This window comes from Phaenicophaeus curvirostris, chromosome 1, assembly GCF_032191515.1.
Source record: "Phaenicophaeus curvirostris isolate KB17595 chromosome 1, BPBGC_Pcur_1.0, whole genome shotgun sequence".
NCBI classification, from domain to species: domain Eukaryota; kingdom Metazoa; phylum Chordata; class Aves; order Cuculiformes; family Cuculidae; genus Phaenicophaeus; species Phaenicophaeus curvirostris.
Genome location: NC_091392.1, coordinates 146,149,398 through 146,167,015, shown reverse-complemented (window position 1 = coordinate 146,167,015; position 17,618 = coordinate 146,149,398). Strand labels below are relative to the sequence as shown.

The following is a 17,618-nucleotide window of genomic DNA, read 5'->3' as shown; positions in this document are numbered from 1 at the left end:
CTCATTTTTAAGAGAGCTAAATCTACTCTCCCTAGTTCTGAGGAAAATAGAAAGCAGGTTGTTAGCAACTAAAGCACTCAAGGAAGGATGGGTACTCTTTTCAATCATTCTTCAATTGAGGATCTTGCCAGGGTTGATAGATTTGTGGCTAACAAGGGTTTATAGCTGAAATTTTTGTCCAAGCTATACAGCTTAGGTGTTTCTCTTATGTAGAATGAGAATAAAAAATACCCATCTGTTAACAGCATAAAAATAGCAAATCACTAATCCAGTTTACAGACAGCACAATGTTCCCATGGGGCCAACACAGAGTAAAGTCTGCCACTGATTTTAAGCCAAGTTCCAATACTTAGAAATGGATTTTCTGCATAGGAAAGCAGCAAGAGAGTAGTCACCATATTTTGGGAAAGACTGGAGGAACAATTATCAAATTACCATACTTAGAGAATGGAAGTCACCTGTCCAAAGCCACCTAACCATCTAGCTGCAAAACATCCAAGGACAGTGCTTTGCAGAGATAGCTGAAGGAAGGATGAGAGAATATCTTGTCCCCACAAAAAATGCGTTGGTAGCTATCTTGTAGTAGTAACTGGTTACATTTGTATTCTAAATCAATGATAAAACATTAATGTGTTAATTGTTCCCCACCACCTTAAGTAGAAGGAGCAATGCAGAAGCTCATTCCATGTACTGCAAAGCTCATCTAGTCACAGGACCTTTCTGTTTTCATATTCCCTCCCTGCAGTGTGGTTCAGAAGAGACAGGGCACTTCTTCAGACCTTCTACACTTGGGATGTTCAGGTGGAACCTCCTGTGTTTCGGTCTGCTCTACTGCCTTTTGGACTTTTGGCTTCCCTTTTGGACAGCCATGAAGATTGGTGCTGTGTTAGGCATAAAAATAAGGCAACAATATATGCTCAAATGATGGATAGCATTTGTGTTACAGTTAACGAGAAAAAAATGGTCCAACTCTTGGGCTGCACTGCACACTGAATGATCTGAAGACTGAAATTAGCTGCACACAGTGTTGCAGTTGATTCAGATAATCACAGAGTACTGATTTTATATTTGTTTACATTTACTGCATGGTACAATATAAAAGTTTTCACCGCTCTTTGGTCTGTAGGCGGTTTAATTGAGCTTTAGACATAAGGACTGTCTAGTGCAAGTTCAGCTGTGACAAACAGACCTGGCCACAATGCATATGTTTATACTAACTATTCCATTGTCCTTCTGAAGAGGACTAACATATGCCAGAAATCAGGACATGATTGGCAGTGGCTGCTATTAAATATAGTGAGCTGAGTCAAGCAGGACAAAATAGATGAAGTGAAGAAAAGAGCTCTATAAAAGGTCATAAAGTATCACACAACTCAATCATGGAAAGAATGTGCATAGCAAGTTGTGATTTCATCTACCTCTACCAAAATACTGCCAAAACACAATGGTTTGATACACTCTTACTTCAGGTGCTCCTCTGCAACCATCAAAACTTCAACATCTAGCTAGGGCTATGCCATCAAGATAAGCATTTATGCTGAGCCTCAGCAAGATGTTCCATTGTGGACAAGGGAGGTGACTTAGTCAAAGAAATGTCGATTTTCAGTATTTCATCTTGAGGCTCAGAAGCTAGTGGCTGGAAAACTCTACTGGAAAAACAGGGGCACACAATGCTAAGAGCCTTGCAGAAATAACTATCCACTCATCACAATCACAGACTTAATTATCTTTCTTCCTCATCACTTCAGCTGTGCAAAGCTGTGGCCAAGGTAAAGGCCAAGCCACACGAAAGAAAACACAACTACAATGGCTATCTGAACATCCACCTGCCAGAATACCTCCCAATAAATTACTACCCAGTCAACACAACACTGGAGGTGGAGGAGTCAGGGAAGGAGAGGCCAGGTTAAGGGGAAGATGAGCCATGACAGTCTTACTCTGATTAGCATGTTTCTTTTCCAAGACTGACTAGAATTTGTATTTAGCAGGTATCATGCTAGGCTGTTTTTTTGAAGTAGCTCAAACTCAGCTTTGCAGCCATAGCAGTGGTTTCAAAGTCACTCGATAACTAAAACAAGTCAATAGGGTTGTGCAAGACTTATCTCGCGTATCCTCGAGCTTCTAATTCTTTCCTTCAAGCTGGATTCTGATGTGCCTTGCAGAGCCACATGGAAATAACACTACTCAGCAGAATACCATGCTATCATAACCCACGGCACGAACAACCATGGACATTTTTATCACATCAACACTGCGCTGGTAGCTTGCTTCCGTTTTGAGCGTTTGAGAACATGGGACAGTTGTATCCTCTCCTGGTAGCTTCACAGCTGTGCAACTCTGCTAACGTTGTAGAAGGCGCTCCCGATTTAAACCATTGCAAGACAAAATGGAGCTTTTGTTTCTATTCATTTACATGAGAGATTTTAGTCAAGTTATTAAAAGCAAGGAAGAGCATGAGCTTTTTGTGTGCTTTGAGCCATGTTTGACAGCACATATATAGCTCATAAGTGCAGACAGAGAAAAGAACTATCAGTTCCATTTTTGAAGTCTATATGGAAACAAGACTTTACCTAAGTACACTGCTGCTACCAGTTCATTACTCTGAAATTATTTTTTGATATTCACAAAACAGTGCAAATTAAAAATGCATTGGGAGAGTGCTAGGCTGTGAAACTTAAAACACTCAGTATTAAATATATGCACAACCTAACAAAACTCTTCTGTTTTTTAAGGTCACAAGCATCTTTTTTCCAAAACAATCCTGTACAGTTTTTCAAACTCTTGCAGAACTCAGTCTCTAATTCCTAGCTGTCCTATGGTATCTCTTTCAGGAAAAGATCCAGATCTGTAGACCGAAGTAAAGGTATCTATGTGTAAGGCAAGCATCCATCTGCAAAGCAATTGTCTTTCATTCTCATTGCAATCAGTGGAGATCTAGTCAGCACAATAAATGGAGTGTGTAGAGTGATTCAGCTCTCCCCAGAGAAGAGGCAGTTTGGTCAGTGGGATCTCTATAGAACCACTGGCTCCAGATTAACTCTCTACTGTGATGGGAATACTGCTCATATAGGCACCTATGCTGGAAACGCTTGCATTGACTTCTCTGAATCTGGAGCTGAACGCTACCTGCAACTCCAGTTGAAAGATCTTATGAAACTGAGAAGTCTAAAATACTCTGCTAATCTGTCTAATCACTGTCACAGTTAAAACTTCTGCCTTACTTCCATTATAAACTAGTCTAGTAATCACGCTCCAGCCCTTGGGTTGTGCAATGTCTTTGAAAAACAGATTAAAAGTCTTCCACTACCTTGTTTTGAGAGGAGGAAGACAAGAAACAAAGTTTAAATGAGTCTTGCAGGCACAACTCCACAGAGCAGCAGCTGGCCAAGCATAAAGCCTGTCATTCTTCCAAGTGCATTTTGGGCTCCTTCTCCTTTAGTTCTCCTGTGAATTGCCAATGGCTAGCCAAAATTAAGCAATTGAAAAATATTTTCATATTTTAATGGTGAAAAATGTTATCATTTTCTTTCTAAACTACTGCATCTGCAATGGACAAAAATCCCTAAAAACCATTTATTCAGCTTTTCTTTTTCCCAGATTTTTTTGTTACTACCTCTTAGTCTTGCATTTCCAAATAATTTCTAAACTGATTTTCTGTTCGGGACAAGTTTTAACCATTTTCAGCAGGAATTCCTACCTCTTTGCTGTGCTACACGTGAGCAAAAGGAAGCACTCAGGTTCAGATCCCACTTTGAATGAGCTGGCATACTGCAGTCTATGTGGCTACCACAGCTCTGAGGATTCTCAGTTCAGAGGACTCAACATTCAGAGGTAATACTGCTGCATTATATCATGGCAGGTCTTAACACAACACTCATTAACCTTGGAATTCACTCTTCGGAAAATCTTGCTGTACTGCAGTTTCTAAACGTGAAAGTTTGACTAAATTCTGATCCTGATCTGGTAGCGCTGGTATGAACAATGGCAAATCAAACTGGATCATAGTAGTCTGAACCACAGGGGTAAAAATGAAAAGAAATATATATACATGTGATTTTTCTCCCCATTTGAACTGATCTGCTCCTAGAACATATTTAGAATATTTATGCAACTTTATATCTTTAGCACTGCTAAGATCCAAGAGGGAATTAGAAGAGTTAATAAATTTCTGATCTTAGTGTTAGTGATCAACAAATACCCTTTCACTTTTGACACACAAATTGGTTTGAATTATTAAAGGTTGCAATATTTAAACCATGGTCACATGATGTGTGAAACTGATCTTCTCAATGTGAAGAAGTCCAGCACAAGCCTGGGTTTGACTATAAGCTTTTTTTAAGGTTCCTTAGCAAAGGTAAGCCCAAGTTAGTATTCAAGAAAAAATAAAATTAAGCCAAACATAGCATACAACCTTCTGGTAAATTCTATTTCTTATGCCTCTTGCTTCTCAGATTATTCAGACCTTGGGGAAGTCATGGGAAAGAAACATCTTACATCACAAAATACCAAAGCACTGAAAGATGACAGTGAGATGGCAAAAGGTCATGGAAGGGGAAAGGCTTTGTATTTACTCAGATATGACAAGCAATACAGAGTCGCAAACCTAGAGAATAAGAAGGTTAGTACTAAAATACTATAAAAAATGGAGATGGCTGAGCTGGTTCCACTCCATCAGGTAACATGAGAGAATATTTAACACAATATACAAAACAAAAATGCTTACTATGAACGCATGTAAGGAAATCTGGACTTTTTGTATACGGCGACCCATATTTCTGAATGCAAGCTGAAGAACAGAAAATGAAATTGTTATCATTATAATGATGATATGGCAGCAATTCAAATCATGTAAAATCATACCTGGCCTGCTGTTTCATTAAGCAAGGATTTGGAGGGTGGGTGCAAAATCTATGCGATATTATAATCTCCCAATTGCCTTCAAATTCTCAAGTTCATCAAAATTTTTTAGCTCTGAGGTACAGTAGAGTTATAATCCATCTGATGATCATTTTAGCAGATGCTACTATGATTCTTAAAGCATGGCATTAGCTACTCAAATTTGACCTAATATATTTCTCTTCAAAAACCTAAACAGCACATGGAGTTTTCTAAAATTATTGGCACTTATGATTTTAAGTACTACATATTAAACACAAATAGAAAACAATATGATCTCATGACTGTGATACAGTCAATAGAATAAGCCAGTGGATCAATCATTGAAGGCAATTTTTTTTATTTTTATTAAGGAAATTAGTTAATAGTTAAGTTAATTAAGTAGCAGGAAAGGTAGAAGACTACAAATTATTTACTAATGCTGCAAGCTACAGATATTATGTAAATCTAACATTTCAGCATGCAAAAATCACATAAACGATCTCTGTATGTAAATTTATATATAAGTAAAACCAAAATCACATAAGGAATGCACAGATTATCTTAGAAATTAGAAATGCCATGTTTACTGCAATCAGATTTCCACCACTTTCCTTAGCAGAGACTTCCGTGACAAGCTTCAGTGTTCAGCACTACCACCAAGTGAAAGTAAAAGCTGCAACTCACCCAAATATCTCGGGTAAAAATATTCCTGTAGGAGGGAAAAAAAAAAAGGTATAGATTTATTGAATAGTATTTGCTTCTATTTTCATACTATTTAAGAGCTGCTGTTAGTTTGGTGGTCTTGTATGACAGTAGTTTATCAAAGTCCAAACACAAACTTCCTCAGTTCTTTTAATTCAAAGCCAGAAGCAGCAGAATATCATAAATATATTTTGTCTTTTGAAAAGAAAAGAAATATTAGCTCCAGTCTCAAGGTATTTTTTGATGACAGCTGACCTGGTTAAGTTTTAGTGACTGAGCGTGAAGCCACTCACTATCCAAAAGGTAAAGGTGCTGACAGTGGCAGGAAGCAGGGAAAGAGACAGGAATCTAGAGACGAAACCCCAGAGGGAAAGTTCAGAAACTTTTGGTCACTCATAGTCTCTTTGGAGGCCTTCTGCTAATGCAGGACATGGACAGCACCCTAACACTATGATCACTAAAATAAAAGGGTACCTTTTGGTCTTGCAACAATAAGCACCCTACAACTTCCCGGCACCCACTGACACACGACGCATTCCATCACTTGGAGACTGAGCACTCAAAGAAGGAAATGCTGAAAGTTTGCAAGTGAAGGGAAAATTTACTTTCATTGACCTAAAACTAGACTACAATAGGCATTCCCACTCCTCTCAAGGCACACAGTCACATGATACTGTTCCCTACCTTGTCAACAAAGTGAAGCCATACAGCGAGAGCGGAAATTTGCTCATGCGATGTGGATTTAACTTTGCATATTCAGGTTGGTGAGACCTTGCCAGCTGCATGATTGCTGGAAAATGCAACTGTGCTTCATGGAAGGGTGGGAGAATGGCCTAAACTGATCATTAAATCATACTTTTAAAAAATACAAAAAAATTCATGGCCAGGAAAAAGAATTTCTTTCCAACTTCACTTTATTCTGTATTTCATACGGTATACATCACTGGTTCAAATCCTGCTAAAATTGTAATTAGGGTGCGTGATTAGAGGAAACTTGTGGATTGCACCAGTCTTTAAGTTTTTTTTGTTAAAATAAGCCATTTCTCAGCTAATTATGAAAGCATGCACGTAGTATAATTGTCTTTTATACAACATGAGCAATTTTCATATAGCACTATCTGCAGTGAGATTGGGATAGTAATTATCTTGTATTTTACAAAATTAATTTGGTCCTACACTGGGCAAGATAAGAAACCCTTTTATTTTCTGTCATTATAGATGTTTGAATAAGCTCTTACATACATACAGGCATGTATGCACAACAAAGACTCACACCATAATTCAATTTGATCTGGACTGCCTAATACAATCAACTGGCTAACAAGGTCACATAAACTAAAAGTTTTGCATTTCTGCCACTCACCAGAAAAATCAATCAATTCTGGCATATATGCTCCAGTTACTGAAATGCATCATGTAAACATTCAGCCTAAATCACGAAAGCATCAATAAAGAAGTAGAAAAAGTAGCTTACACTTACAGTCTACTTCCCCCTCCTTTTTTTAAGGTTTAGTCAAAAAAGTACAGACAAAATAAAAATAAATCTAAACAGTCTAAGTATTCAGATGAGTGCCCAGCTGTGCAATAACCACAAACCGAACTTCAGCCAGCACTTGAGAAGAAAAAGATAGCAGCATGTGATGAAATATTCCAAACATGTTTTTTCATTATTTCCCCTTTGTTCAATATACGTCACAAGAATGTGTAGATGTGTTTAACCACTAACAGGATAATCCAGACACTGGCAAGAACAACTTTTTTTTGTGCTTACAGGGCAAGAAATAGGAGCATTCTTATTCATAGCCACCAGCCTTATTGCTCCAAGTCAGTGATGGCAAAGACATAAAACCTCATTTTCTCCTTGACTTGAATGAATGACTTGAGTGCTAGATAAGTGAGTTTACTTTCAAATGAAAGGTAAGGTAACTAGTTATTTTTCATTGCACAAATAACTTTCCAAATGCAAACTCACTCTCTATTGATTCAATGCCAGTTGAACAACAGGAAAGCGAAACTCCAAGACACTGTACTACCACAAGCTTCATTTCATGAGGTATGTAACAGAAGTGATTCAAATAGGAGGCTACTAATAGAAATTTAACCTATCTTCCTCATTTGCTTACTTTATACAAAACTGCTTGCTGATCAGTAGCACTTCTCTAGGTCTAAAAGACCTGCTGATAATACCATTCTAAAACAAACCAACATGATTGCAGTTTCTAATGTTACCCATTCTTGTATGATTAACTATTCGTTGTTCTCTTTAATCAATTTTCCTTACAACAAGCTTCTGGGAATGACAATATATTTCCATTCAGCCAAAAGATTAATCAAGAATGAAGCATGAATAATCTTCCACTTTGAGAAAAGGAACTTGCTTAAATTGAAAGTAAAGTCCCTGATGAGAAGTTTTCCCAGTTAAAAATTCAAATTATGCCTAACCTGCACAGAAGGAAAGCCAAACACGCATTATTTCTTGTATATAGATCAGATCTACAAGACCTTTTCAGTCTTCGGCTCTATACTAAGTCTTAATGACTCACAGATGTCAGGGAAGATGAAAACCCTGCACAGGGTCAGGGTTAAAAGTCTGAGATTCATCTTCCCTCCTGCAGAAGTCTTCAATTGTATTTTCAGGAACCATCAAAAATGCCAAGAGCTTTGAAGGTTGCTAACAAGGAGTTAGTGTACATTCTCTGTTAATACTTTGCTCATTTTTCAACTAGTCACCTTCAATGTCAGGCTCACCAAGCACCTCACCAGTCAGAAAGCCACCCAGGATTCACAGGATCAAAACATAGGAGGTTACATAACTGTGACAACAATGGCAAGACAAATCTCCACAGAATTATAGTAAGTGTTAAATTTTTGGCCTGGGTTCAGGTAAAAGAAGTCAGTATTCAAAGGGGAAGGGCTGACAGCATTTAGATTTGCTTTCCTATTTGCTACTGAAAATAAAAGCAGGAGCAATGGCCTTTTTAAAATAAAAAGATACAAACAAATACATACTGGACACAAGCATCCTTTAGCTAATTTGTTGTACAGAGCTTTCTAACCAATCTGTCCAGTAGTAATGTCCCAGTCCAGGCAAGAGGAAGATAATACCTTGTGGAAGTAGCAACCTCCATATAAGACCAACCTTCACAAGCACAGTTTGAACAATTCTAGCTTCTGTGCTCCTATCAAGAAAACCTTAATGTATTTCCACCCCTGCTTCTTCTCACCCAACACACTTTCTGCCTGTCTGGTTCCCAACTATCGACCAGTAGGACTGGGATGCCAGAGGCTCCAATCATCAAAGACCTGGCACCAGGGCATCCACAACCTGCATACCTTCACAAAGTACACTAGAAGTAAAATTCAGCAGAGATCTCAGGTAAAGAGGGAGAAATAGGAGAGACTGGGAAGTCCCTCACATCTGCAAGTCTCTGCTCTTTCAGTGAAGTGGTAAGCACAGTATGAGGCCAGTCCCTCTTGGAAGGACCTGGCTTGGTTATTTCAGCTCAGTTCAAGAGACTTTTTCCTTGTCATCCAGGATACAGAGCTGTGCTTTAACAGAAAAGCTTTAATCTCTACAGCACCTACCCCTTCCACACAAACATGCTAGAAGCAAGTCTTTCGATGCATCAAACATAATTATTGGTTTCCACCAGAGTGCAAGACTTAAGATTGCATGCTTTTATTTCATGCTAGAGAAACACTAAATAGTTTTTCACGGGGTTAAGAAGTTCCTCTCCCACCTATGTCCAGAGCTCATTCCTGCCCTTGTAAGACAGACACTACAACACTTAGTGTGGTTATCTAAAATGAAAAAAAAGCTTAAGTTTAAAATGTCCTCAAAAAACAAGAAAACAAAAAAAAAAACAAACCCCAAAACAACCCAAACAAACATCCCTACCCCCTAGCCCCCTAAACTCCAAGTGGTTAATTTTTATATTTGTTTCAAATTCCAAATGTCAATAGTCGCAGTGAAACAGTTAAGAATGGTTTCTGTGCAGCCACTCCCACAACACCCTGCATGGAAACAACTGAGAAGAACATCAACATGAAGGTAAGAATTAGTAACACAGCTGTGGAATGGAAGGGGCAGAAACATCTACATTAGCTTCCCTGCAAAAGGAAACATGCAACATGACTGGGGTCATCATCTGTTTTCAACTCCCTGGCTAAACACTCCCTTGGTGGTAAAATCCAGAAGTTAGTGAATTTACTCTGGGTATGCATCAGTCCCACTGTGTTTTTAGAGGAGATGGAAGAACACCAAATCAGAACAGGCATTAACATGAATCACTTTTTAAAAATAGCCCTTCTGAAAACATAACAATGACCCTGTCTACACCAGGAAAATGTTCTCACTGTTGCTTAAAGTAATTGGCAACACTGGGAATCTCAGCCAAAAGGGCCTGCCAACTGCTTCTGTTGTGCATGAGTACAAGGTCAGGTAAGCCTGATCAGCACTGAATCTAATGAAAATCATATTTTAGCTGTAGTGGCAGCAGAAAAAGAGATATAGTCTATTGAAGGACTGTTCATGTTCCTGAGCAACCAGCTGAGCAGGGGGAGTGGATCTGATGACCTCCAAAGGTGAACTCCAATCTCAACCATTCTGTGATTCTGTGACTGCAGCACTGCTAACACTAGAGGATCTCACAGACTCGTGTTAGCAATGGTAATTTCCCAAAAAAGTACTTTCTTGGTTACCTAGTTACCTCTTAGAGAGCAGTGACAACTCCCACATTATGCCTTTTTCTTATTTCCACATAATGAGTCTTCCTTTTCCTCTTTCCTTCAGGACCGAATGCTTGCCTTAGGCATGCCTGACCTCCTTGGAAAACAAGGGAAAGGTCACTACGAAACAGAGTTGGCTATAATTTAGTGTTTGACTTTGGTTTTCTTTTATACCAACAGTTGTTTAACTGTTATACCATGAGAATGCAGATCTCATTAATGCTCAAGAGCTCTGCATGGTTTAAACTCAGACCTCAGCTCTCATGCTGAATGATTAGGCCTTCCTCCCATATAATGCAATTAAGTAGTCCTACACTTTAGGATTTTAAATACAGAGAACCCGTAGTTGTAGATTTACGTTCAAATCAATGCCACATCGCTCACACAAGCTTTCCCTCTCTTTGTGAGGAACCCTACACTCAGCCAGGTTAGTTGGCCTCCTATTTTGCTTTGGAGCAACGTGCATTCCCTATGCAAGGAGCAAAGAAAAATCCTCTCAACAATTTGGCAAGTGAGGCTTTAGAAAAGAAAACAGGTCATGTTACAAACCAAAGGCAGCCTCAGAGCCTCCTCTCTACCACCAGAGTTACTATTGTTTAGAGCAGCTTGTACACTTTGTCTTCTTTTGCAGAGTATCCTTTTCACTGTCCAGCAGTTCTGCTGCGTGAAGACTGACTGCTATTTCCACTGAGTTGTTCACCTTTCCAAACAAGCAGCATTCGAGACCACCGTCTCCAGAACCACTTGTTTCATAGAGAATTCTGCAGCATTCAGAACACTGGAAACAAAATAACCACATCTCTTGCCTTAGCTTCCCTCACCCTATTCTGAGAGGCAGGACTGTTTCCCAACAGCATTCTGTGGTGTAATTTCTGCAGAAGATGTTGTTCTGCAATGAGGAAACCCCCCCCAGTTATTAGAATGCCCATTTACAGGGAAGAAAAATTTTAAAAAAAAGTCAGGAATGGGAAAAAAAGAAGAAAAAACGTTTCTATATGTCACAGCCAAGCAACACACAGATACTTCACATTTGTGAAGATATAGGGGGCACAGAGACATGATTCCTACAGACAGTCTGAGTCAGGGTTTGATTGGACAGTAATGGTGTGAAATGATGAAATTGCTGCCAAAGGCTAAATATTGCAAGAAGAATAATTTATAGAGTGCTTCCAATGAGTTTATTGTGCGTGCTTTTAAGTTATTCTTAATGCAATCTAATCACGAATGCTTTGAAGCTTCCTCCAGTGATTCAGGATTGAAAGGCTACTTTCCCTCCAGCCATAATGACGTACAATTTGAAAAGAGGATCCCGATTTAATGACAGGTCTTCACATGGTGTTGCTTGTGTGCATCCTTACTTATTGTAATAGTTATAATATTTGTATGTGTGGTTAAACTAACACTCACTTAGAAACTCGAATCAAATTACGCAAAGAAGGATCAGACAAAACACCTAGCATAAGTAAAGGCCTGTCTCCTTCAGCATCCTACATTGCATCATTGCTTTGCAATTATTTAAACCACATTTAAAGTAGAAGAGATTATGTATCCCATACAACATGATTTTAATGTCTGTGATCTCTCTTACAGGCTCTGTAACATTTTATCCACTGAAGCAAAGAAACACTATATTTTCCCCCTTCCTGTAACCTAATGGTATTGATTCTTAAGATTTTTCTCACCTGAAGAGGTTGCAACTCACAGTAACAGCATTCAGACACCTTAAGGCATTGATGGATTTTACCTCAGTGTGAACAGGCGAGTGAGGAATAGGGAAGTGACATCTGAGACAATAGTAGGTCCTTGTGACAGAATCTGATCTCATGCTTCCCTGTCCACTACTTTAATAACTAAGTAACTTTTGCTTCTCTGTTCTAGTCCTAAACATTTTCTGGAACTGAACTAGGACTCCTTGTTTCAGGAGTTGGCCAAATGTGGTAGCTCTCCAGATGCATGTAATTTTGTACAGTGCAACCACACTCCATTCTTTTACCTCTGCATTTATACATCCTTTTATCCTGGCAGGTGCGCAGAGTGAAGGCAGCACCAACGCTTGTCCCCCCTCCCTGTTTATCCTCCTTAATTTCCAGCTTTGCTCTTCCACTGGGTCCCATTGCTGATGCTCAAAGGAAGAAAACCTGAAACAATAAATAAAGAAACTTCCTCACAGACACGTGTATGTGTGGAGAGCCTCTAGAACAGCACGTCATAACATAATTGTGATGTAGGTACAGATACGGAAGAGAGAACTGCTGAAAATCTTAAATCAGATTCTCCCTTGGCTTGGTTATTCATTCACTTCTTTGACAGCATGAGCAGTTGCCTCCTCTTTCTGCTTCTCCCTAGCACCTGATCCTCCCATCCAGTATCTACACTCATTTACAATCTGTTGGTTGGTGCAGCCCTTTGTGAAGCTGCATGGTGACCAGAACCAGCGAACAGATCCAGCTGCAGAATGTTCATTTTTCTGTCCAGACTACTTTTCTTTAGATCAGTTCCTTAAATCAATTCATGCAGTTGTGCCGGCGTGCAAACAGAATTGGAAAGCGGGCCACTTGCTCCAACTAAATCAGCTGAGCTCCCAAAAGTGAAACCAAACGTGGGAAGATTACAATGTGAGTGGAAGAGAAGTAAACTGGAAGAATCCTTTTCTCCCACCCCTTTCCACTGATTCTGTTTTCAAATCGCCATGGTTTTGGTCATTTAACACTTGCTGAATTACCTCACTGGGGACCAAAGTAGGAGATAATGAAAATTCTTGCAGCTTCTTTAGTAAGTGTCCTGCCCCAAAGCTTTTCCGTCTTCATACCCCAGGTCTGTGTCCCAAAGCTTCCAGAGCAGTCATGCTTTGTGCAGCTCCCTTGTTATGTACACTCTCAGTTTCTTCTAAATCGCTGATGCTGATTCCATTATTGTTCTTCATACGTATCGGAAAATAATTGCTTGTAATTCATTAAGTTCACTTAGAGTTCAGAGCACACATGAACCACAACTGCCAATTTATACAAATTCAGTGTTCTCTTACCTGATTTTTCTGCAGCTGTACTAACAAACTGTACTAATACTCAGTAGGCTGCTCCTTTTTTTTTTTTTTAATTTTAAAAAAAAATTAAATGATCCTTAAGCCACAAAATGTCTTGGGTTTTTTTTGTTTTAATTGGCTTTCCCCACTCACATATTGATTAGTACCTATCTATTAGTACCTATTAGTACCTATTAGTACCTATTAGTACCTTTAAAAAAAAAAGGCTTAATAACTTTATCTGCTTTTTCCATTATCTTCCTTCTTGACTCAAACCCATATTATGCCCTAGTTTCAATTTACCATTCTCAGCATCTTTTTCTGTCCTATCTTCAAACAGCCCCTGAGTGCAGTATTCACCACTCCTGTTTTCTCTAGTTCCTTCCCTCCTGCTGCAAAGGAAGTTTAGCGTGTAATACACAATCCCAATCTGTTTGCCTTCCAGATCGGTTACACTCTGAATTTTGGTATGATTCTCCCATTCCATGTTTCCTTTATTAGAAACTAGAGGGAGAAGGAAGAAAGCGAAGGGAGAATTCCTGGTGCCCACACTGTCCTCCTTCCAGCAGAGAACTGGAATGCCGCTGTGGCATCTAAGTGAGCACTCAAACCTTTCTACTTCCTTCTTCTTTCCCTCAAGGTATTCTTGGACAGAGGTCTAAATCTCCTTGTATTTCTTTTCTTGAAATCCATTAAGCAGGTACCGTTGTGGCTGGGAATCCAATTCTTCCATATACTGAGTCCAAGCAGGTTTTATCATCAGCACAGACTCCACTGTAACTCTTTCCCTCTCTCAGATGAATTCTGCACCAACAAGAAGAGATAAAGAAATATATGCCAGCTTTAAAACTGGCCCTTCCTCCACACCCTGCCAAAATCATCAAGAATGGCTTCAGGGCCATTGGGAGAATGATGGAGGGCTCTGGGGCACAAGTAGTATTCTGCTCCATCCCAATGCTAAATAGAGAGGAGCGGGAAGCCAGGATGAAGAATTCGATTAATACCTGGCTCCGAGCCTGGTGCGAGGAGAGGGGCTTTGGCTTTTTTGATCATGGGGGGGCTCACGCACCCCCAGGCTTTCTCGCTAAGGGCGGGACACATGGGTCTCCTAGGGGGGCTAAAGCCCTTGCTAGAAACCTAGCCAAGCTCATAAATCGAGCTTTAAACTAGATATGAAGGGGGAGGGGGTTGAGCCCAGGCTAGGCAGGAACGAGCCTGGACGTAGGGAATTGGCGATTGGGAGAGGGTGTGCGGGTGAGGACCACCAGTACCTCACCACACAAAAAGTGGGGGAGAACACACCTCGGGGTGCTAAGGGAGATACAGGCACTCTGGTGTTAGATACTCCAGTTACCAGGCAGTTGGGAACGAATCCTGTTCCCTCTAGGAGGGCTGAAGGCTTGGCAGCTCAGCTGAAGTGCATTTACACCAATGCACGCAGCGTGGGAAATAAGAAGGAAGAGCTGGAAGCTGTCGTAGGGCAAGGGGCCTATGATGTCGTTGCCATCACGGAAACGTGGTGGGACGACTCATATAACTGGAGTACAGATATGGTGGGGTATAAGCTTTTCAGGCGGGACAGGAAGGGTAGGAGAGGAGGCAGGGTAGCCCTCTTTGTAAGGGAAGACTTGGACTCCATCGAGATGGATTGTGGTGATCAGGAGGTGGAGTGCCTGTGGGTCAAAATCAGAGGAGCCCACCAGAAGGTATATTTTGTGATGGGAGTCTGCTACAGACCACCCAGCCAAGGAGAAGCAGCTGATGAGCTCTTCTATGAGCAGCTGCGGTCAATCTCTAGATCGATGCCTCTCGTTCTGGTGGGAGAGTTCAATCTGCCTGATATCTGCTGGGTGTACAATACAGCAGAGAGGAAGCAGTCTAGGAGGTTCCTGGAGTGCGTGGGAGACAACTTCCTTGCACAGTTGGTGAATGAACCAACAAGGTTGGCCCTCCTGGACCTGCTGTTTGTGAACAGAGAAGGCCTTGTGGGGGATGTGGCAGTAGGTGGACGCCTAGGACTAAGCGACCATGAGATGATAGGGTTTTCTGTTTTAGGTGAAGTGAAGAGGGTAGTTAGCAAGACGGTAGCATTAAATTTCCAGAGGGCAGACTTTGACCTCTTCAGCAGGCTGGTTGGCGAAGTCTCATGGGAGACAGTACTCAAGGGCAAGGGAGCCCAGGAGGGCTGGGAGCTCTTCAAAAGGGTGGTCCTAGCAGCTCAGGAGAAAGCCATCCCCGTGGTCCGGAAAAAAAGCCGGCAGGGGAGAAAGCCAGCTTGGTTGAATAGAGAGATCTTGAGGGATATCAAGAAGAAGAGAAATGTTTATGGCCTCTGGAGGAAGGGACAGGCCTCTTGGGTGGACTACAGGAGGGAAGTGAGATTGTGTAGGGAAAAAATCAGGAGGGCTAAGGCTCAGCTAGAAATCGGATTGGCCAAGTCAGTGAAAGATAACAAAAAAATCTTTCTATAAATATATAAATAATAAAAGGAGGACTAGGGAGACCATACAGTCCCTATTGGACACAGAAGGAACAACAGTGACAGGGGATGAGGAAAAGGCCGAGGTACTTAATGCCTTCTTTGCCTCAGTCTTTAATTGTAAGGAGGGTCATTCTGTCTGTGTACAAACCCAGGAGCTAGAGGAGCATAATGAGGCTCCCGTGATCCAAGAGGAGGTGGTCAGAGCCTTGCTAGCCCAACTAGACACCCAGAAGTCTATGGGGCCGGATGGGATTCAACCTAGGGTACTGAAGGAGCTGGCGGATGTGCTGGCCAAACCCCTTTCCATCATCTTCCAACAGTCCTGGAAGACTGGGGAAGTCCCACTGGACTGGAGGCTGGCTGATGTTGTGCCCATCTACAAGAAGGGTCGCAGGGAGGATCCAGGGAACTACAGGCCTGTCAGTCTGACCTCAGTGCCAGGGAAAGTCATGGAGCAGGTGATCTTGAGTGCTATCATGAAGCACATGCAAGAGAACCGGGTGATCAGGCCCAGTCAACATGGGTTCACAAAAGGCAGGTCTTGCCAGACTAACCTGATCGCTTTCTATGACAAAGTGACTCGGCTGCTGGATGAGGGAAAGGCTGTGGATGTGGTCTTCCTGGACTTCAGTAAAGCCTTTGACACAGTTTCTCACAGCATTCTGCTTGAGAAACTGTCAGCCTCTGGCCTGGACAGGTGCACACTCTCGTGGGTGGAAAGCTGGTTGGATGGCCGGGCCCAGAGAGTGGTGGGAAATGGTGTGAAATCCAGCTGGAGGCCAGTGACAAGTGGGGTTCCCCAGGGCTCAGTGCTGGGTCCAGCCCTGTTCAATGTCTTTATCAGTGACCTGGATGAAGGCATCGAGTGCACCCTTAGCAAGTTTGCGGACGACACTAAGCTGGGTGGAAGTGTCGATCTGCTGGAGGGTAGAGAAGCTCTGCAAAGGGATCTGAACAGGCTGGACCGCTGGGCAGAGTCCAATGGCATGAGGTTTAACAAGGCCAAATGCCGGGTCCTGCACTTGGGGCACAACAACCCTATGCAGTGCTACAGACTAGGAGAAGTCTGTCTAGAAAGCTGCCTGGAGGAGAGGGACCTGGGTGTGTTGGTTGACAACCGACTGAATATGAGCCAGCAGTGTGCCCAGGTGGCCAAGAAGGCCAATGGCATCTTGGCTTGTATCAGAAACGGCGTGACCAGCAGGTCCAGGGAGGTTATCCTCCCTCTGTACTCGGCACTGGTGAGACCGCTCCTCGAATACTGTGTTCAGTTCTGGGCCCCTCACCACAAGAAGGATGTTGAGGCTCTGGAGAGAGTCCAGAGAAGAGCAACAAAGCTGGTGAAGGGGCTGGAGAACAGGCCTTATGAGGAGCGGCTGAGAGAGCTGGGGTTGTTTAGCCTGGAGAAGAGGAGGCTGAGGGGAGACCTCATTGCTCTCTACAACTACCTGAAAGGAGGTTGTAGAGAGGAGGGAGCTGGCCTCTTCTCCCAAGTGACAGGGGACAGGACAAGAGGGAATGGCCTCAAGCTCCACCAGGGGAGGTTTAGGCTGGACATTAGGAAAAAATTCTTTACAGAAAGGGTCATTGGGCACTGGAACAGGCCGCCCAGGGAGGTGGTTGAGTCACCTTCCCTGGAGGTGTTTAAGGCACGGGTGGACGAGGTGCTGAGGGATATGGTTTAGTGTTTGATAGGAATGGTTGGACTCGATGATCCGATGGGTCTCTTCCAACCTGGTTATTCTGTGATTCTGTGAAAATGACATAACAAATCGGTGTACTGAGAATAATTTTCAGAGCAATGTT

At 41.8% G+C, this 17,618-nt stretch overlaps 1 protein-coding gene across 1 annotated transcript in view; it reads right to left on the bottom strand.

Annotated features, from left to right (window-relative positions):
* Positions 1–17,618, bottom strand: part of GAS6 (growth arrest specific 6) — a 45,858-nt gene that overhangs the window by 20,822 nt on the left and 7,418 nt on the right. Inside the window, exons 3-4 of the mRNA XM_069878002.1 lie at positions 5,563–5,587; positions 4,724–4,786 (exon numbers count right to left, since the gene is read on the bottom strand). Coding sequence (XP_069734103.1) covers positions 4,724–4,786; positions 5,563–5,587 — 88 coding nt within the window. The remainder of the gene's footprint in view (positions 1–4,723; positions 4,787–5,562; positions 5,588–17,618) is intronic.